At 39.6% G+C, this 22,415-nt stretch overlaps 1 protein-coding gene across 1 annotated transcript in view; it reads right to left on the bottom strand.

Annotated features, from left to right (window-relative positions):
• Positions 1-14,952, bottom strand: part of LOC126469832 (protein crumbs) — a 346,090-nt gene extending 331,138 nt beyond the window's left edge. The window contains exon 1 of the mRNA XM_050097122.1: positions 14,857-14,952. Coding sequence (XP_049953079.1) covers positions 14,857-14,872 — 16 coding nt within the window. The 5' untranslated portion in view covers positions 14,873-14,952. The remainder of the gene's footprint in view (positions 1-14,856) is intronic.
• Positions 14,953-22,415: the final 7,463 nt, after the last annotated feature.

The raw sequence follows: 22,415 nt of genomic DNA, 5'->3' as shown, positions 1-22,415 counted from the left end.
GCCTCGCGCCTACTAAACGGTCCTGTGACGAAAGTTGCCGCTCTTCGTCGGATCTCTTCTGTTAATCCAACATGAATCCTAGGCTGATGAGCAATACTCATGAATCGGTCGAACAAGTGTTTTGTAAGCCACTTCATTCGCGGATGAACTACTTTTCCGTAAGAATCTTCCAAAGAATGTCAATAACACATCTGCTTTCCTTACAATCTGTTTTATGTGGTCATTCCACTTCAGGTCGCTCCGGATGATAACTTCTAGTTATTTTACGCCAGTTACCGTTTCCAGTTATTTCTCGTTAATAGTGTAATGCTGCAGTAGTGGGTTTCTACGCCTATATATGCGCAACAAGTACCCCACCCCCATTGTCAACTGCCAGTCCCTCCACCAATCCTCCGTAGTTGTTCCTGCATTTAGCTAGTCTTCTCACGTACCACTCTTGCTGTAGACAACAGTGTCGCCTACAAAACCCTCTTGGAGCTTCCGATGTAATTCAGTAGACCATTTATAAACGGTGTCTCAAACGTTTTGGGTCATATGTTATAGTGGGTCCACACTCGATTACTTTGAGATAGGGAATCAATGGTCGGAAATGCATATTTATTGTGCTATGGACATACACAGCGTACACCGCATAACAACAAAGTACCTCATAGTAATTGTTCAAAGAGACGACCGCCATTCTCAATACATGCATGGCAATGGCGCATTAAGTTCTGCCGCACTCTCTCAAAGATCCCAGGTGTCTGTTGTGCCAGGAGACAGGCAGCTTGGACCCGAGCAAGCAGGTGATCATCAGTTTCCACGATTTGACGTAATCCCAGAGGAAATAGTCCAGAGGTGAGAGATCCAGTCATGGTGCTGGCCATGGGACAGGACCTCCCTTTCAAATTTCCAATCCAACGCTGAGGGTACATGTTGTTCTGGTGCACCGTCGTCTTGAAACCACATCCTTTCGTAGACAACAAGGGGTGCAGTCTCCACGAAATGTGGCAGCACATGTCCCTTGGGGTGTTCCAGAAATTACCTTTACACCTGCCGACTACGTCCTGTTGATAATAATGTATTGAGGTCCACCTCCTAGAAAGTTCTGAATCCAGTCACAGATGTGGTTCGATACTCGGTAATCCCGCATGTTGTTCACTGAACGACAGGGCAGAACTGTACTGAACGCCTTCCGGAAGTCAAAGAATACGGTATCAGGCTGGGCGCCTTTGTCTACAGCGCTCTGGATTTCATGGACGAAAAGAACAACGAGCTCTGTTTATGGGATCCATGTTGGACTTTACAGAGCTTTTCGCTCTCCAGAAACGTCATAATGCGTCAGAACATGTTTCATAATTCTACAACAGATTGACGTCAGCGATAAGAGCCTGTAATTATTCGCATCAGTTCGACGACCTTTCATGAAAACAGGAATGACCTGTGCTTTTTTCCAGTTTCATGAAAGCAGGAATGACCTGTGCTTTTTTCCCATCACCTGGTACTCTCCGTTGTTCCAGCGACTTACGATACATTGCGAATGGAGAGGGGGGGGGGGGCGTTCTATTGCATTATGTCTGCAGAATCTCACATGTCTCTCATCCAGTCCAGATGCTTTTCTACGATTTAGCTGATTTTTTATTCCGCGATTGTGTATCTCAACATCTGCCATTTTGCCGTTCATGTGATAGTTGAACGGAGCGAAAATACGATATTCTGGGTGAATTGATTTTGGAATACTGAATTCAGTATTTCGGCATTCTCTCTGTTGTCTTCCGTTTGGGTGTCATTGTGGTCACTGAGCAACTGAATAGACGTTTTCGTTCCGCTTGCTTACTCCAGTAAGACCGTAACTTGGTCAAATTTTTTGTCAGATCGGTTGGCGAAATTTTACTTTGAATTCATTTAACGCTTTTGGTTTCGTTCACATTTTGTTTACCAATCAGACTTCTAATTAAATCTGCGATTTTTTTCTTTTGAACTATATAACTCGGCTATTGTACCATGACGTGGTACCTTGCTTGGCAAATACTTGCCTAAGGCATACTGAACAACGCGTCTCAAATTCATACATGTTTGCTCCACATCTTTCTTCGTCTACGAACTGAATATTTGATGCTGACTCCACGGATACTTTGCAATTTTTTTCATATCGCTCTTGCTAAGCAAAAATATTTTCCTATCTTTCTTAAAATTCACTGTAACAACTGTAGTCAATGATGGGGTAACAGCCTTTTGATCACTGACGCTCACCTTTACATAAACTGATCCGAAAACTTACTGTCTGTTGGTAACTAGGTCTAAAACATTACCATCACGAGTCGGTTCTCTATCTCCTAGAAGTAACTTTCAGAAAAAGACATTCAGAACAAGCTCACTCTAATTCCTTTTAATTCCTTTCTCTAGAACCACCTTTAATCGCATGATTCTCCTATTATATAGCTAGCAAACTGAAGTCTCCCCCCTAGTGTACTAACGTAACAAGAAACGTGATTCATCCGACCACGTGACGCGTTCCCATCGATGCATAGTCCAATCTCGACGATCCCGTGCCCACCTGGTAACATGTCAGGGTCGTAGTCTGCTGCGGAGCCCCATGTTCAATAACGTGCGGTAAACGGTAAGTTCTGACACAATTGTGCCCACAAAAGCATTATACTCTCTCGTCAGTTCTGTCACAAATCGCCGCCTACACTGCTTCACAGAGCGGGCAAGCTCCGACCTCCACGTTCTGTTATGAACGTCCAACAATCTGCCGGGCACTCGTCATTTAAGCGTCCTTCAACCACTTTCTATGGGCGTTCAATGACAGTTGCACGCCAACAGCCGACCACTTTTGGCCTTAAAGAGACGATTATTCCCAGGCGCCGGTCCGCAATCTGCCCGTTGTCAAAGTCGTTAAGGTCAGTAGATTCCCCATTTGTTGCCTGTATTGTTGTTAGAATATCTCCCATTTGTCTCCGCTCCTGTTAAATACCTTCCTTGACGCGGCACGTGCCTGTAACGTCACCAGGCGACATTCGATCTCGCAGTGGGTAGTGGTCAAAAGGTTTTGGCGCAACTGTGTAGTTCTAAGAAGCTCTATGAACATAGCGTACTTGACAAATACTAGTTGTGCTATGGGTTGTAATCTACATCAAACTGTACCTCCTTTTCTTCCAGTAATTGGTCACACAATGTACTTACGAAATGCGTAACATCCATGCAAAAATAATTTACGTCAGTCATCAACTCACCAACTGGATGATGAAATAGGTGTATAAGAGGCATCCAAATGAAAACGAGACAGATGGGAAAAATAAGTAAACTGTTTATTATTTGAAATATGTTAATATACATGTATCCCACTGCGAGACAAAACGGTCAATGCCTACGTGCAAAAACGTTTGCAAGTGCCTATGCAACCACGATTGTACCCAGTGTCCACCTCTTCGTCCGAAGCATATCGATGCCACGAATGTCTTTCTTCAGGGCTCCAAAAATATGGAAATCGCACGGGGAGGGATCGGCACTGTATGGAGGATGTGTAAGGGTACCCCAGTAAAACTTCCAGAATGTAGTCGAAACAACCTTAGCAACGTGTTTACAGAGTCGGCACTTGTGACACACTGAACTCTGATTACTTTGCATGCATTCCTTGATGTCATGAGATAATTTTTTTGGTAACCGAATTCACGCACAAAGATTCTTCCAGCCCAAAATCAACCCACAGGACCACGCGCAGCAATAATTTGTGTACCTCCTGTTGGCCTCTATCTAACAGGCTTTGGATCCACACAGTGATCATGCAGTAAGTTTATGATAGTTGTAAATAAAAACATTAACACCACCCATGCATATATATATATAAAAACATAGTAATGACCTTTGCGTTGTGAGTACATTCTTAACTGCTGTACGAAAATTTTAATGACACACATTTTCAAGAGATTTCCAAGAGAGTAGAGGGCCGTTAGTGAAAGACTGCACATTTTACAAATCAGGATGAGGGCTTTGGCAGTGGCAAATTTCTCCTAATTCCTGCAAGGAATTTTTACGCCCATTTAACTGTGTTGTAAAGAGGATACAGGATTGTTTACCTGATCCACTCTGCCTGACCTGGGTTTCTTCAAATCATTCCAGGTGAATGCCAGGATGATTCTTACTAACAGGCAATGGCAAAAATCTTTCCTTTTCATTGCCCCTTTTCATGGCTTCTAAATAAAGTAAATCCTAAGACTCTGTTTATATTATTATTACTAATATTTTTGCCTTCAGTATTGTTTCCATTCACACATTTATAGTCCGATGTTTTATTCTGTTTTGCTTTCTTACGGTAATTTCTGTGTATGCTATTACACTCGTCACCAACACAGGCTCCCAATTAAATAAAAGTAAAATAATGTGGAACTTGAAAAAGGACGAAATGTGTCATCTTAGCACTCATGAAGTATTTCCAGAGGTGAACAAACTTAGTGAAAGAAAAATAATCCTACAACTGGCTGGGTATCGAAGACTGAATGTACAGACTTGCAGTCTGATACATACCCACTAACCCTCTATTATTAGTACTAATGCCATATAGATAAATAGCCATTTTGAGGGTGGAAAAAACCTGCAAGTACAATGGACCAAAAGTTATCCATCATCCATTAACAAGACATGTGCCACAGGACACAGTTTGTAAGTTCAACAACATGGAGGAATATGTGTGACTGTTCTAGTGGAGGAGAAAACTCAATTGGGAGATGGAGCACAGATCTGAAACCAGGCTACACCCTCTGTGAGAGACTTGAAGACACACTCAGTTGTTTCATAAGACTCTGTAACAGACTATTATTTGATCAGTGTTTACTATAGCCATTACCGTAAAATGTTTACAAAGATGTCATATTGTTTAATCATTTTACAGTTCTGAATTCCTATTCAGAGTAATTTTATAATGCAATATACACAAAAAGGACATCAGAAGACTAGATAGATAGGTAAGGTACATGTAGCAAGGTGTGTGTCAATCAACATGAGGTAGTAACTAATCAGATACACAGTCCAAAGAATATAACCCCCTGACTACTTCATGGTTAACCCTCCACAGTCGCACCACTGTACCTGGCTTATTTCAACAGTCCATCATTTCTGGTCAGCTTCTCAGAATATTGGCATCACCTACTCATTGCAACAATACTCTTTTTGCTGCCTGACCCAACCGAACCCAATTTTGCAGGTACCTTTCTGCCCACAAACAATGTAGTTAGTGTGTGTCTGGTTGTTGTAGGATGCAATGCATGACCAATGGACAGTTAATGTGTCACACTATGGATGTGGATGTTGCACTCCGCTAATCTAATACGGATAAAATGTAAACTAATCTGTTTGCTGACGATGCAAGCAGTCCTATGAAAGGTATATTTTTAGTAAACTTAGAGAAACTCAACTTCACACACACACACACACACACACACACACACACACACACACACACACACACAGGGTGACAACTGCTGATCTAATGGATCATTTCAGCACAACATACACCCTGATTACTTTTGTTCTCGACATGGAGAGCATGAGATTGACAATTACCGAACTGGCTGTTATGGACGTGTCCAAAAGAACAGATACCTGTTTGATCCAATAGCCATTATGAATTAAGACACAAGGTAATTACAGACACTGGCTGCGAGTGGTCATTGATTGAAATCAATGGGGAAAATTAAAAATTTATGCCGGACTGGGATTCGAACATTGAGTCTCTTGTTTACTAAGCACACACTCTGATCACTAAGCCATCAGGACTCAGTTGCCATTGCAACTGCACAGACTACCATAGCACACCTGCCGTCAGACCCAAATTCTCAACTTATCCACACATTACTAATGTAGTGACAGGAGGCGTACTACAGTAGTCTATGCAGTTGCAATGACTACTGTGTGCAGATGGCCTAGTGGTGAGAGCACCTGCCTAGTAAACAGGAGACCCGGGTTTGAATAACCATCCAGCACAAATTATCAACATTCCCGATCGATTTCAATCAATGCCCACTCGCAGCCAATGTCTGTAAGCCCTTTGTGTCTTAATGTTTCTCAGAATAAACAGGATTTTTTGGGATACTGTTTCACATTACAGTCTGGTTGTGAGTTGGCAAAATGGACAAATGTGACTGGAGGAAAACTGGCTGTGGTGACCTGCAACACAGCCTGCGGTCTCAGTTAGGTTGAAATATTAGTGTGTGGTTGAGTTGGCAAGAAAACTGGTTGTAGAGACGAACTGACCTGTAGCTTGGGTTAAGAGTTGGCGAAGTCAAAAGAATGGAACTAAAGGAAAACTGACTGTGATGATGGACTGATCTTTAGCGCAGACTGATGATCATTTCAAAAACTTCGTGGGGTATTTTCAAAATGTCCCGATATCTGAGGGGGTGGTTAGGAATGAACCTACTTACACCGCAAAGTAATTTCATACACTCGACATCATGACAATGTTTTCAAATGCTGTTTTCTCATTGGCTCCACCATCTTGCCTAATTACTCAACATCTGATTCATCATGTTTACTTCCCATAGCCACCACGCAAACAGTTACCAATTTCAGCATACGTCGGAAAAGCTACACTGCACTGTAAGCACACTTTAACTATGCCTCTATCAAATGTCGAATGGTTATCCTTCTTCTTCAGCTGTTTGGAGGACAACATTAACTGTACACTAGTCATCAACTGTTGAAGGGACAGTGACACAAACATAATATTCATAATTTTTTTTAGAAACTCTCAACTGTAAATACTCTTTAGTGGGTCATAACATGTGCGAACACTTGCACACCAATTACATAGCAATTACAATGACAAGGAACCAACAATGACATATACAGTGTCATATAATGACTCCTTAGGGCTCACACTAACGTACATTACAAGTGAAACAAGAGGGTTTTCTGTGAGATCTGGTGTAGCTAGTTAGTTACGTGTTCCATAGACCATTTGAATGATTTATTTATTAAAATAACATGGAACGAGTTAGTTTATAGTATATGTATATGGGATTTGTGTTAACATTAATAAACACATTATTATTTTTAGTCCTACTCGTGCAACTACACTTAAATATACATACACTATGTGATCAAAAGTATCTGGACACCCCCAAAAACATATGTTTTTCATATTAGGTGCATTGTGCTGCCACCTGTTGCCAGGTACTCATATCAACAACTGCAGTAGTCATTAGACATTGTGAGAGAGCAAAATGTGGTGCTCTGTGGAACTCATGGACTTCGAATGTGGTCAGGCGATTAGGTGGAACTTGTGTAATACACCTGTACGCGAGATTTCCATATTCCTAAACATCCCAAGGTCCACTGTTTCTGATGTGATAATGAGGAGGAAACATGAAGGGACACGTACAGCACAAAAGTGTATAGCCTACCACATCTGGTGACTGACAGAGACCGCTGACAGTTGAAGGGGGTTGTAATGTGTGATAGGCAGACATCTATCCACATCATCACACTTGAATTCCATACTGCATCAGGATCCACTGCAAGTACTATAACAGTTAGGCGAGAGTGAGAAAACACAGATTCCATGGTTGAGCGGCTGCTCATAAGCCACACATCGCGCCGGTAAATGCCAAACAATGCCTTGTTTAGTGTAAGGAGTGTAAACATTGGACGATTGAACAGTGGAAAAACATTGTGTGGAGTACCGAATCATGGTACACAATGTGGCGATCCGATGGCAGGGTGTGGGTATGGTGAATAATTAGATTTAAAAATTGCTTTGATACCTGTCAGATATTTTATGTTATTGGGCAAATGATCAAAAATTTTTGTTGCTGCATATTGAACTCCTTTCTGAGCCACTGACAGCTTTAACAACGGGTAATGAAGGTCATTTTTCCCTCTTGTGGAATAAGTATGTACATCACTGTTGTTCTCAAACTGTGATGGATACATCAAATGTTAGTACGACCGTATTTGTTGAACTGAAATGGATGTAATGTGTGCGGGCTTTTCTGCAAAATTAATGGAGAGACGACCACTTAAAAATTTTTTGGAAAATATCATTTACCATCTCTTCCGCTGCTTTTTCTCTAATGAGATCTAAAGTAATAGCACATCTACATTTATATCCCGTCTTTTGAGTTTTCGAGGGTGCAGATGTGAATGTATCCAACAAAATGGAGGGTCTCTGAGTGAAAATTTGGATTAGGGGAAGTTTTTGTCACTCCAAAGGCCACAGGCCTGGGTAGGCCCACAGGTTGGTAATTTTCTCAACATATGACATCTTTTCTTCATGCTTTTTGGTTCTGCAAAGCACTTTACCCATGTGCCACAACTCACTAAAAAGTTTCAAACAATTTTAAAGGAATATAAAATCTGTATGATGTAAACGCCAAATTATTGGGACTATAAAATACACCACAAGTTGAAGTCCTCTAAACTTCCCTGCTGCTGGTAAACACTTGAATTTGGAACTAATTGAGTAATAAAATACTTGCCAGTAACTGTTCCAACTAACTGAAATGTACTGTGTTATATGGATGTGAGTGAGGATTTTATAAATAACACAATGCGCTGCTTCAGTGATGTTTAATAGCAACGTTTACTTTATCACAACACATTACACAAGCATGTTGGCACCTTCTGATGCACATGTGTCAATTACACATTTTGTGTGACTACATATGTCACACATTCAATCATCTTTGATTCCAGTATAAACACAATCATATGGAACTTTAAGTGATGTTTATGTTTTTGTCCAGCAATCTGTGAGACAGGAGTTGGAATGTATATTCAATAACTGGCACACACAAAACAAAAAAAAAAACATAGCTGTAATGTATGTAGTCACACAAAATAATTTGTTATTAATAGATGTGCAGCTCAAGAAGGTAGCATGATGCTGAAATGTGTAGTGATGATGAAACAAACTCCCACTAAACATGACTGAAGTAGATAACTGTGGTATTTATAAAATTTCAACAACAGTTCAATGAATGATTCCTTGAATGATCAGCTGCCTCTCTGTGATAGTTGAGAAGCAATTCAAACACAGTACTGTACCTCATACACAAAAACAGGAAATACGGAAGCGTCCGATCCCACCCGTCTGCTTTGACCCATGACGTCACAAATATGGCGGAAACAAAAACAAACACACACACTTTCCACAAGAAGCCTAATGACACTAACGGGACAAGCGGGAGAAATGGGGTGTTTTGGGTGGGGGGCAAACTAAATATAAACAAATTTAGACGCCTTGCATAGCTACAACGTGTAAGTGAAGACAGCCATGCATGAATACCCACCCACCTCCCCAGGGGTCGTAACCCCTGCAACACATAGAAGATAAAGATGCTTCAGTAGCTGATTAGTGTTTTTTGTCTTTTCAAAAAAAAAAAAAAAAAAAAATCTCACAGGATAGAACGAACAGATCTGAAAGATAAATATAATAAACTAAAACAGAAATTCGAGGAAACAGATAATTAAAATAAGTAATAAGTGTTTTTAAATTTAAAAAAAAATCTCACGAGATAGAACGAACAGATCAGAAAAGTAAATAAAATAAGATAAAACAGAACTGGAGACAGCCACACTCAAACCAAACTCCGCGCCGTCATGACGTCACACACGACAACACCCTTACGTCACGGGTCAAAGCCGACACGTGGGATCGGACGCTTCTGTCGACCCCAAAAACACAACACCTCTAAGATGTTCATTTCAAGTTCTGTGACTTTTAGTTTTTATTTTATACACACAGTCTCTATAGACAGTGAAATTATCAGTGATAATTTTTTTTTTTTTTTAATTTGACCCATTATAAAATTGTCATGAGGGTCTACTGAAAACAAATGATCCAGTTCCTAAAGTTCAAGTATAAGAAGAATATAACCTACAATATGAAATGTTTTCTCAAATTTCATTGTGTCTAAGATAATAGCAACAAATGATAACCTTAACTGATCACAACAAACATTTTGATAGTAAAAACTAAGAAAACAGAACGCCTAAATATAACTCATCTGGCAGCTCAAATTCATGGTACACAGACAACCTTTGAGCACTTAATACACAAGAGAATCAGCGCCACAATTGGATACTATATAGCAGCAAAATTTATACAATTTTTCAACAACTTTATGCGTTTGTGAAGATGGAGCATTCATAGGAAATATTTATTTCAGTACAAAGTTAACATTCTATAGAGAGAGCCGTACACAGAACTTCATTTGTAAGATGGTTCCAAACCAACTTTCAGCACCCTATTTTCTCACAGATTTCCATACATGGTTGTTACACAAATAGTAGTTTCCTATCAGCCATAGGAATGTCTTCTGATTTTAATCATACAATGATGAACAAAATGAGTTATAGAAGACTTACTACAGTGATACATGACAATGTAGAATCCAGCGGGTCTAGTGAACAACACGAGCCATTGGTATATTCTTTGAAGTGTGACCCCATACGTTACACAGATGGCACCTTCATTGTTTTTGTTTGTCTATTCTAGTCATAGATGGTGTTTCTGTGTGTTATTTACTTTTTGTGGATGGTGAATCAGACTGTCCTGTTTACTAGCTCTATATAGGTCTAGGGGAGATGGTTAGCGTATTTAAAATCATGATACAGCAAGGCACAGGTATGGTTATGAAGTGAAGTAACAACTATGTCATAACAGACATTTTATATATGACTTCCATGGCTACATTTACCTTCCTGATGAAAATTTCTACAATTTTCCAAGTCCTTTGATTATATGGATCATAAAATATTACCATAGAGACTAAGATTGTATGGCATTGTAGGCCGCCACCCCCCCCAGTATGGATGGAGGCTTTCCTCGACAATAGAAAATGGAGGGTCACATTAACAGATAATACAACAGGAATAAGACTACATTCTGAATAAGGAAACATTAAATAGGGTGTCTTGTAATGTTCGGTGCTTGGCGCACTGCTGTTTTTGGTCCAGCATATCGGAGGGCTCTTCAAAAACTGTGATGCTGGCTGCTGACACCAATATACTGATAAAAGGCTCAAACACATCCATGTCAAACGCACCCAGGAAAATAATGGAACAGACTTACAACTGATTCACAGTAACCAATATAATCCTTCATACTACAAAGATACATATTACACAATTCCAAGCAATCCAAATGACTTTGTGATACCAGAAATAGAGATCAATGGGAATACATTGGATGAGGTGGGTAATGAGGAATGTTCAATACGAGTTTTTGGCTTTGGCCAGTGATGTAATGTTAATGGCTGCTATCACATCACCTTTTTCTGCATATATTGACAGTTTTGTTGCTAGTTGGCAAAACCAACTAATTTGAAAGTGAATAAACAAACAAATGAAACCTGGTCATTGTGACACACCAATCTCTAGCTTAGTGTAAAAAGTATGTTAGGTCGAGAGGTAACAGTTTGGTTGTGAGCTGGCAAAGCCAATGAATGTGATCCTTGTGGTGACAGACTGATTAGTACCTTAGCCCACCAGGGGAGGGGAGGGGGGGGGGGGGAAAGACAGCATCACCATCATGTTATAGCCACCATACTGTTTACGGCATTTTTCATGTGATCCCTATGTCACTGGTCAAAGTCAGTGACATATATCATACATTCCTCTATATCTGATGGGACTCCGTGTCTGAAGTTCCTAGACATCCAAATGGATAACAAATTGAATTAGAAGCAGCAAGCTGTTCAATTAAGAAAAAAAACTCAGTTTTTGGCTGCTTTACGTTAGTATTCACTCTCACTGTGTTGACATGCAGATAGGATTCCTGGCATGCTCTTACTCAGTACTGTCCTGTGTCATAATCTTCTGGAACAATGCAGCAAGAAAACTGTATCAAGTTTATAACCAAACATCTTGCAGATGCCTCTTTAGGGACCTTGGGACTCTTAAATGTCTGTGCCATCACATATGTCACAGATGGTATTTGTGATTAACAGCACAAGAGAATTTAGAATGAACTGGGCAATTCACAATCACAATACTGTAAGTTAAATTATTTCCATATAAATTATGAATCTCCGCCTTAGCATTTAGAAGAGTGTTTTATATTTTAGTGTGAAAACTGTAACAGGTTGCAGGCAGATACCAGGAATAAACTGAAAATCAAAAGATATTCAAAAAGAATATCTGATCAACCACTACAACTTAATGGAATATTTGTACGCAAGACTTCTGCTTAACCTTAATGCTTATACTAAACATATATTGACTTCAGAATGAGATTTTCACTCTGCAGCGGAGTGTGCGCTGATATGAAACTTCTTGGCAGATTAAAACTGTGTGCTGGACCGAGACTCAAACTCGGAACCACTGCCTTTCGTGGGCAAGTGCTCTACCATCTGAGCTACCCAAGCACAACTCATGCCCCGTCCTCACAGCTTTACTTCTGCCAGTACCTCGTCTCCTAGCTTCCAAACTTTACAGAAGTTCTCCTGCAACTATTGACTTCATCAGTATACAGACAGCTGATAGTGCTCTGTGCACAACAAAATAAACACTTTGCTTTATGTATTAGATATAAACATCAGCTGAGTAGTAGAAGAGGAGCAGTCTGGCTATTTTCTTAATAATACATATAAATAAAAAGTAACTTAGAAGCAGTTCCATTATTATCAGTAGTATGAGTAGATCAACACTACAGTCGATTCAGTGTAAGAATATCCCTGGCAGTTGCACTGGGCTGGTCATGGCAGCTTTGTAAGTCTACTTCAACAAATCACATAAAGCAATTTTGTAAACATGTCTACGGCAATGCCTCAGTGTTGTCACAGCTATACAACTATTGTTTTTACCTGCAGGAATTACCACTACACAACTGAAAGCTGGCACCAGCACTGCTAGCTGTCAGGGATCTCCTTACGCTGACTCGACTAGTCTTAGTTTGTTCTTAGTATACTTTACAGATGCCACCTGTAGCGGCTCCTTCTGCTCATTTATGTGTAACGGCACATTCCACATACCTCAAGAGCCTCCTTCCAGATACAATTTATGTAATACTAAATTGATGAATGAATGTACACTGGTTGAGAATGATGGGAGCTACACGGTGTTCGTGATTTACTTCACTAAGCTTACAATGAAAGGAGGATGGGAAGAAGAGATCTAATGGCACAATCACCTCATCTTATCCCACTTGATTCTTTTTCTAACAGGTTCAAATAACAAGACTCTTGTACCAACAACATTGTACATAGCAAACAGCTCCTCATGAAAGGCAACATTACCTCTGATCCTTTCTAAACACAGCAAAGAAGCTGCCAAACAACTATGATAAATGCTATGTTGATGTTCTAAAAATTCCAGCAGCACTGGGGGGCTACATGAAATAGTGTGCGTTTCCAACTTTTAATGTCAATTTCTGAGAAGACATCATTTCCCTAATTTTACCACTTTTAAGAATTCTGATTATCTTGCTAAATTCGTCCCACAGCTTTGGAAAAAGTCTACATTAACACACTCACAATAGTTTCTTCTTCCCCATCACAGATGATATTGTAAAGTACTAAATTTCAATGTTAAATTATTTATTTTGAACCTTTCTACACTATTGTCTCCATTTGTCAACAAATACTTCAAAAAGTAAGTTCAGATAATTCATCTCCCCCCCCCCCCAATATGATGTTGCACTGCTCCTTGATCAGTAAACCGCATGTTCCCAACAGTACTCAGAAAACATACAACTCTGCTTGAATATTAACAGAGAGTACCTATAGAGGAAATATATTTAAGAAATCACATCTACCATTTCTTTCCTGGCAAAAAGAAGGAAAAAAAAACAGATGAAAATTTTATTACATTACAATAGTTGTACTACAAGGACCCCACAAAGTATGGTCTCTCAGATGTGAAAAAGAGGTCAAAAACATACATTTAATAGTAGTACAGCGCAACAACATTGCGAAGGACTACTGTATTACACTGATAATGCTAACTATGAAATAACCTAAAACATTTGAGTTTCTATGAGCTGCACAAAAAAAAAAATTTTTAATTCATTCTTAAAATCCATCACATTATACGCATGACAATATGCTGTCAGGTTGATACACATATGTGTACCAGTATATCTGCCTGCTTTCTGTACTAATGTTATCTCCTAGAAATCTCTGAAGAGGTTGTTTTTCGTCTCAGTCTTTAATCATGCATTTCACTAATTCTTGAGAAAAGAGAACTGTTGGTAGGCCTAATGACAAGGAAAATTAATAATGATGGCTTACATTTCGTGAAATAGTTATCAAAACGTTAGTTTCTTGAAGAGGTCTCTGAAGGATATTCTACGATTAATACCACATATAATCAGTATAATACGTTTCTGTATTTTGAACATACTGTCTCTGTAAGTTGACTTTCCCCAATAAACTAGTCCACAACACACTGGGGAATGGAAATATGCAAATTAAACTAGTCTCTTCATGATTAAATCGTCCATAGCAGTAACCACAAGGTACATCAAATCACAGCATATTATGTTAACAAGCACTATGAACAAAACAAGTGTGACAGTGCACAGATATCACAATGCCGTTATAATTATAGGTAATGCTTATGAGACAAATACAGCAATAACGTCTCACCCATGGAAATTTTGCTTCAAAAGCGCAGACGTTTAAAGCGTACTCAATACCAACTTTCGCAACATGTTTTGGTTCTGGTACACAAATATCGTAACTAACATGTCTGTAAAACCATCAAATATAAGGGCAAACAACGCAACAAATCTTTTGCATTATTTAGACTAGTAAGATACATTTTCACTCGAGCGAAAAGTGTGTGTCACAACGAATTTCAAAATCACGGACCAGATCTTTCAAGAACAAATGTAACTTGAAAATAAATTACTCTGTTAATTGTTACGATACTTACGCACTTTTAACTCCATGCTTGTAAACAGTGTTACACGCACAAACACAAAGACGACAGTAAACAATAAACAAAAAGAAGTCAAATCATTACGCTCAACACCCCTATCCTCTCCTCTCACAGGCAACAACTACACTGTACAATATCGCAGTAGATGACAAGGAATCCAAAGTTCTCCATCGTAAACGCTACCTACCTATTCTTTGCCGTGTACAGCCGGATACCCGACTGCAACTAAAGTGACGCCACTGAACTGGCGCGATTAAGACTGCAGAGTCTCCGGGGAACAGCGTTTCCACATTCTGTAGTCAAGATTCTAATGACATTATGGCATCAACAGACAGTAGCAACCTTACTCATATGTCATACTGAGCCGTGACTACCCCCGGATTAACAGTGCTGTGAGACGTGTGAATTAGTAGTATTATAGGAGGCTGCTGGTTGAAATGAAACCTCATATGAGTTACTACAACTGCGGGGTAGGGATATACTAGAAACGGCCTACACTTGAATAAGACGGAAAAGAAAGTTTGGCTGAGCTTCATACAGACCATGTACAGAGAAGCCACTGCCACACAAAACAATATCCCGGTGGTTACTTGTATCAGACGTGTGTATTTCTTTGTTTAAAGTCAGGATTCAAGCAAACAGTTGTGAAAGAAGTGAAAATAACCGAATAATGGCGAAAAATGCTTAAAACGCACAGAAAACTAAGGTTAACCTATTTCATCAGATTGTAGCGACCTGAGGAGCGACCAATCGGTCGCGAACTAACAAATGATTAATTGTGTGTGGTATACTTTTTGACTGTGTTCATTACATTGGCAAGTACGCGCTTTTGTTGTGTAACGAGCTATGATAAAGTGTGAAATAAAGTCGATTAAAAGTGTATATCCTCAACTGTGTGTGTTTATTCATTCAGAATTTTGTTTGCATTACTGTAGCAATCAAAGAATCGTACAGTGACAACGCCAGACAAGAACACAAAGTATGAGTAATACAAGGTAGGGCATCGTGTTGAAGCATTGTCTAATAACTACTTTTCTGTTGTTTAGATTTGTGGATTTACGTATAAATGTTTAATAATAAACACAAAATACAAGTAGTAAGCGTACAACACTTTATTTTGCACATATTACATGGCAGAACACGACTACGCGAGAGTACTTCAAAACAAAACATCCGAATAAAACTCTAGTCAAAGAAGCTTATTTTTACCTCTATGAGAAGGACGAAGGAGTGTGTCGTCGTCGGTGTAAGTGACAGTCTGTCTGGACTGAGGAATCGATACTAGATCGTCGGACCTATTGAATGTAGGTTCGACCATTGGTGTGGACACCTCGCAATTGTGGAGATCTAGGAGGACATATGAGATGACATGCTCTGGTGATGGGTGTGAATTGTGGTCGTGCTGGAGTGTGTCGCTGAAAGAGCGGGATGACGACAGTAAGGCATGTCTCTGTGTCAATGAACACAGAGATATTGTCTTCATCTATGTTAGGCAGAGTCTGGAAGAAGCGGAGTAGCGTCATGAGGACAGTGGAAGGGACCCTCCAGAAAGTGTGGCTGAGCGAGGAGCACAAACAGCAGGTTATCTCACAGTTGAAGAGAGATATCGTCGATGCGATATGCCGAATCTCGTGATGCCCGAGTGGGCAGAAGAGGGCGACAGTTCCTGAGGCAGGTTAGCAGGCACACACAACAAGCCAGCAGTTGAGAGGGTTTCCTCGTCAAAATGGGTGAAATGCGCTGCAGATGAATCACTTTCACCGAGAGGGGAAGCACGTGGTGTCCATTGATTGCTATTATAGGATAGGGGGTTCACACTGAATGAAGGCTCAGTGGAAGCCAAACGGGAGGAAATGGAATCATTCAGGATCCATGCTGGTTTCACGTGGTTGAGAGACACCATATGGTGTTTGCGTTGGAAACAAATGTCGATAGTGTTCACAGCATGGACAACGACCTTGCAGGGACCTGAATATGGAGGCAGACGGGCAGGTCAAAGAGTGCATTTGATAATTTTGTGAGTGGTTTTTGCACTAAGTGGAAAATAACGAGGATCCTATAACTAACATGATCTGGACTGACGAATCTAGCTTCATTTGTGAGGGTATTTTCAGCCTCCACAACAATCATTATTGCTCAGAAAACAACCTCCATGTTACCTGTGAATGTGGCTTTCAGGCACGCTTTGGCATAAACCTGTTGGCTGGACTCGTGGAAGGAAGCTGAATGTGTCCCTGTATCGTACGTTTCTTTGTAATACTTTCCCTGACTCATTAGAAAACATTGTACTTGGTGTTTGGCGACAGCTATGGTTTCAGCGTGATGATGCACCACTGCAATTTGGAAAGAATGCGCGTAACTATTTAAATGAAGCGTTTCCAGGGAATTCATTGATTGTGGAGGTGCAATGTTCTGGCCGCCATGTTCCCCAGACCTTTATCCACTTGATTTCTATTTTTGGGGACACTTACAGGAAGAAGTTTTTGGTACACCATCCATGGACGTACATGACTCGCATCCAAGCCGTTTCCAGCAATGGTGGTTGCATGTGTTTTGTGTAGGATCCCGCAAAGTATGATCCAGCGAGTGGCGAAGTGTTTGCAAATGCAAGGTGGTCTCTTTGAACTTCTTCTCTAAAGTGAACATCACTCATACATGTACACACTGGCTCTGAGAAGCTAAGCCTAGCTGTCAACCACACAGAATGGAATTATTGTGCAATCTAGTACAGTCTGCCTATTTCTTCATATCTCACTGGATGCAGATGATGTATTTGTATCGACTATTATTTTATATTGGCTTCATTTGTGTCATGGATGAAACGAAGTGTTTGTAAGAAGTTCACATTATGCCTTAATGTTTAAATAAAGGTAGCAGTAACAGAAGGAAATATGCAAGATACCACATTGTGGAGGTGTAAATTGGATACTGTTTAATGCTTTAAAGGGGAAAAAAATGTTTGGCTGGAATGCGACGTCAGACATTGATGAATCTGCATATCTATTCCGTCATGGCACTGATTCATACCACTGAGTTAAAGGGACTCCTCTGGCACAGCACAGAGTTCATACTACCTGCTCTTGGCCATGTTGCACGCAGTTAGAGTATTGCCGGGGCCTCATTTTTGAATGGTACATCTATTAAACCTACTGGGTTTTGCTAAACACATTTTCTCTTGAATGAGGATGAGGAATCATATGCTGATCACCAAGTGCAGCATTTCTTCTTCACCCCATGCATTGTTTGCGGAGAAAATCATCCAAAAATACTATTAAAATGTAAATATTGAGTATAGAAAGTACAAACCAATCAGAAAAAAGATGGGAAACACAGTATTAGCTGTTCTCCTCTCAAGTAATTTTAGTGTAAATAAACGTACCTGACAGTAGGAGACATCAGAAAGAAATGTAAGAAAAAGCTTTGCAATTTATTGTTAATAACATAATACGTATAAGCCATCGAAAATATTCATTGGATATCACATTTGTAAATAAAAATATAAAAGTTTAAAAAAATTGTTATTAAACTACAAAAAATTATTGTAAAAATTGCAGTACAAAGTAAATTGTTTATAATTAATCATTAGTTAATTTGCTACATCATTATTATTGTTTTAATCCTTTCACTATAGAACTGTTGTTAATGTTAATTTGCTTATAACAGACCTGAACCTCTCCCCATGATGCACAGTCCTCGAATAAAGAGACCAATGCTATTGAACTAGTTATACAGGATGATAAGTCGAAGAGGGAACTTGAATCTTTATCGCTTCCATTGACTGGGAGATAGGATGTGTTTCCCGCCAATTTTATATCACACAAGACCAGGTGACTGGCATGGACATGTCATGACCTTAAATATAATTAGTCCAGTTGCCTAAGGTGCATGGGTAGGCATGAGTTCTCCTGGATGACCATGAACAATTGCCGGTGTTTCGTGGAAGGAGGGCAGTGGTGAGTGATCTTGAATATAACTACACAAGTCTGTAGCCTGGCACTGGCAGAACACTTGAGATAAGATCCTAATATCGTCCCATATGATCCTTGATAACATACTGTTTTTTCTAGGAGAGCCCGCGTTTTCGTGCTGTGCCTTCATGTACAGTTTTCCATTCACCAGTTTCAGAATCATATCATGGAATGGGATAAGTCTCTTGCCTGTAGCTGCTGACCTCTGAACGATTAGCTGAAGTATAATGACATAAAAAAGAGTATGACATTGTTCAATGCTGTTACGTATTTTTCATTTGTTGAGAGTTGAAATCTCCGCACTCATTGGCGGCGAGTTCCTGCTCTGACAGCAAGGCAACCCAGTTTCAGATGTCCCTTGAAGAACATACTTCTTCCAGGCTGTTGTAGAGTAAACAGTTTCGTTTTAGCCCATCATAAAGTAAAGACTTCAGGCTAGGTCAGGAGAGATGACTGGTAGGATGAGCCTTAATACTGCTGGGCATCTGCACTTAAGCACTAAGCACAAAAGGAGGGCTGAAATAACATCTTCCAGACGCTGCCACCAACAGTGTCTTTATTTATGCACTACCCAATTGATGAGATGATACATCGTCATGGCCACTAAGCAGTTTAGAAACTAATCTAACTCTCTTCAGGAGCCGAATACACAAGTTTAAAGACACACAGTCTCTCAGTGCGATTTTTGTCAACATTATGGTGTTTGCTTCTATCTTCATGTGTATTTGCTACATCTTATTAACATCTTAACATCTTACTCAGTCACTGGCCATATCTATGAACTAATAGTGTTACTCTGTTGTATCCTCCGTAATCACCTATACCAAGGTTATACTTTCAGTTGTAGTCCCTTGTTCGATTATTAATGCTCCCTTTTTAAGATTTCAGTGACTAATTTTCACATTCAAAGTCAATAAATCTATTTATTTCCATTCATAGCTAGAAGATCCCACCTCCCATTAATATGTGGGTGGAGTGGTACCTATTTGTTCCATGGTTAACTGGGCCACCCCTATTAACACTCCTTTAAGTAAAATGTTTTCGTTGTGTGACAGTAGCCTTGTTTTCAGTTAATTTGGAGTGGTTCCCCATTCCGCTGTGCATCCTAGGGGTATGCTCCAGCCACAACTGACACCCCAAGTAAGATTTTGGCGATACTGCCAGGATTAATTTCTGAAATTCTGCGATCTGATTCTCGTAGGAAAATTTACTTTCAACTAATTTTAATCAGAATAGTAGGACTAACACTCAATGATAAGTGAACATCATCACATCTAAACTAATATTAAATGCATGCACTTTTACTAATTTGTGCTTTTTCCTAGCAAACAAAGAAAGGTAGGTGAGAAATTATTGGTATATCTGAACACTTCTTAAATAAGGAGATAATTCAGAGGCTTCCTTTACCAGGATACAGGTTGGCTGGCAGCTTTTCTAGGAGCTCTTTGCGGTGTGGGGGAGTAGCCATGTATGTGAAAAACGGTATCCCATTTGAGTCAATTGATGTTTCAAAGTACTGCACTGAAAAGGTGTTTGAATGTTGTGCAGGTGTGGTTAAATTTAGTGGAGCTAAACTTCTTACTGTTGTTATTTATAGATCCCCAGACTCCGATTTCACAACATTTTTGCTAAAGCTAGAGGAGGTTCTTGGTTCACTTTATAGGAAATACAAAAAGTTAGTTATATGTGGTGACTTCAATATTAATTGTATAAGTGATTGTGCAAGGAAAAGGATGCTCGTAGACCTCCTTAATTCATATAATCTTATGCAAACCGTATTCTTTCCAACGAGAGTGCAAGGGAACAGTAGAACAACCATAGACAATATTTTTGTTCATTCGTCATTATTAGAAGGGCATTCTGTTAGCAAAAAAGTGAATGGCCTTTCAGATCATGATGCACAAATTTTAAGTCTAAAAGATTTTTGTGCTTCAACACATGTTAAATATAGTTACCAACTTTTTAGGAAAGCTGATCCAGTTGCTGTACAGACTTTTGTAAACCTTATCAAGGAACAAGATTGGCAAGATGTTTATAGTGCTGATACAGTAGACGATAAATATAATGCTTTCCTCAAGACTTTTCTCGTGCTCTTTGAAAGTTCCTTTCCGTTAGAACGTTTAAAACAGGGTACTAGCACAAACAGGCAGCCTGGGTGGCTGACTAAAGGGATAAGAATATCTTGTAGAACAAAGTGGCAATTATATCAAAACGTTAGAAACAGTCAAAATCTAAATGCAGCAGCCCATTACAAACAGTATTGTAAGGTGCTTAAAAAAGTTATTAGGAAGGCAAAAAGTATGTGGTATGCAGATAGAATAGCTAAGTCTCAGGATAAAATTAAAACCATATGGTCAGTCGTAAAGGAAGTGGCTGGTCTGCAGAGACAGGTCGAGGATATAGAATCAGTGCGTAGTGGGGATGTCCGTGTTGCTGATAAGTCGCATATATGTACAGTACTTAATAATCACTTTCTGAATATAGCAGGTGAACTAAATAGAAACCTAGTCCCAACAGGGAACCATATAGCGCTCTTAGAAAAAAGTGTTCCGAGACTGTTACCTGAAATGCTCCTCCATGATACTGACAAGAGGGAGATTGAGTTAATAATTAAATCACTAAAGACCAAGAACTCTCATGGATATGACGGGGTATCTAGCAGAATACTGAAGTATTGTTCCACGTATATTAGCTCAGTACTTAGCCATATCTGTAACTTTTCCTTTAGCAGTGGTCGGTTTCCTGACCGATTAAAGTACTCGGTAGTGAAGCCACTTTATAAAAAGGGAGACAGGGATAATGTTGACAATTATAGACCTATTTCTATTCCATCGGTGTTTGCTAAAGTTATCGAGAGGCTTGTATATACAAGGTTACTGCAGCATTTAAATTCACATAATTTGCTGTCAAATGTACAGTTTGGTTTTAGAAATGGCTTAACAACTGAAAATGCTATATTCTCTTTTCTCTGTGAGGTTTTGGACGGATTAAATAAAAGGTTGAGAACGTTAGGTGTTTTCTTTGATTTAACGAAGGCTTTTGACTGTGTTGACCACAAAATATTACTGCAGAAGTTGGAACATTATGGAGTAAGGGGAGTAGCTTACAATTGGTTCGCCTCCTACTTTAAGAACAGAAAGCAGAAGGTAATCCTCCGCAATATTGAGAGTGGTAATGATGTTCAGTCCCAATGGGGCACTGTTAAATGGGGCGTTCCCCAAGGGTCGGTGCTGGGGCCACTGCTGTTCCTTATTTATGTAAATGATATGCCTTCTAGTATTACAGGTGATTCAAAAATATTTCTGTTTGCTGATGACACCACCTTGGTAGTGAAGGATCTTGTGTGTAATATTGAAACATTATCAAATAATGTAGTTCATGAAGTAAGTTCGTGGCTTGTGGAAAATAATTTGATGCTAAATCACAGTAAGACTCAGTTTTTACAGTTTCTAACCCACAATTCAACAAGAACTGACATTTTAATCAGACAGAATGGGCATGTTATAAGCGAGACGGAACAGTTCAAGTTCCTAGGCGTACGGATAGATAGTAAGCTGTTGTGGAAAGCCCATGTTCAGGATCTTG

Source organism: Schistocerca serialis, chromosome 3 (genome assembly GCF_023864345.2).
Source record: "Schistocerca serialis cubense isolate TAMUIC-IGC-003099 chromosome 3, iqSchSeri2.2, whole genome shotgun sequence".
NCBI classification, from domain to species: domain Eukaryota; kingdom Metazoa; phylum Arthropoda; class Insecta; order Orthoptera; family Acrididae; genus Schistocerca; species Schistocerca serialis.
Note: the sequence above shows the minus strand (reverse complement) of the source record. Positions and strands in the feature narration are given on the sequence as shown.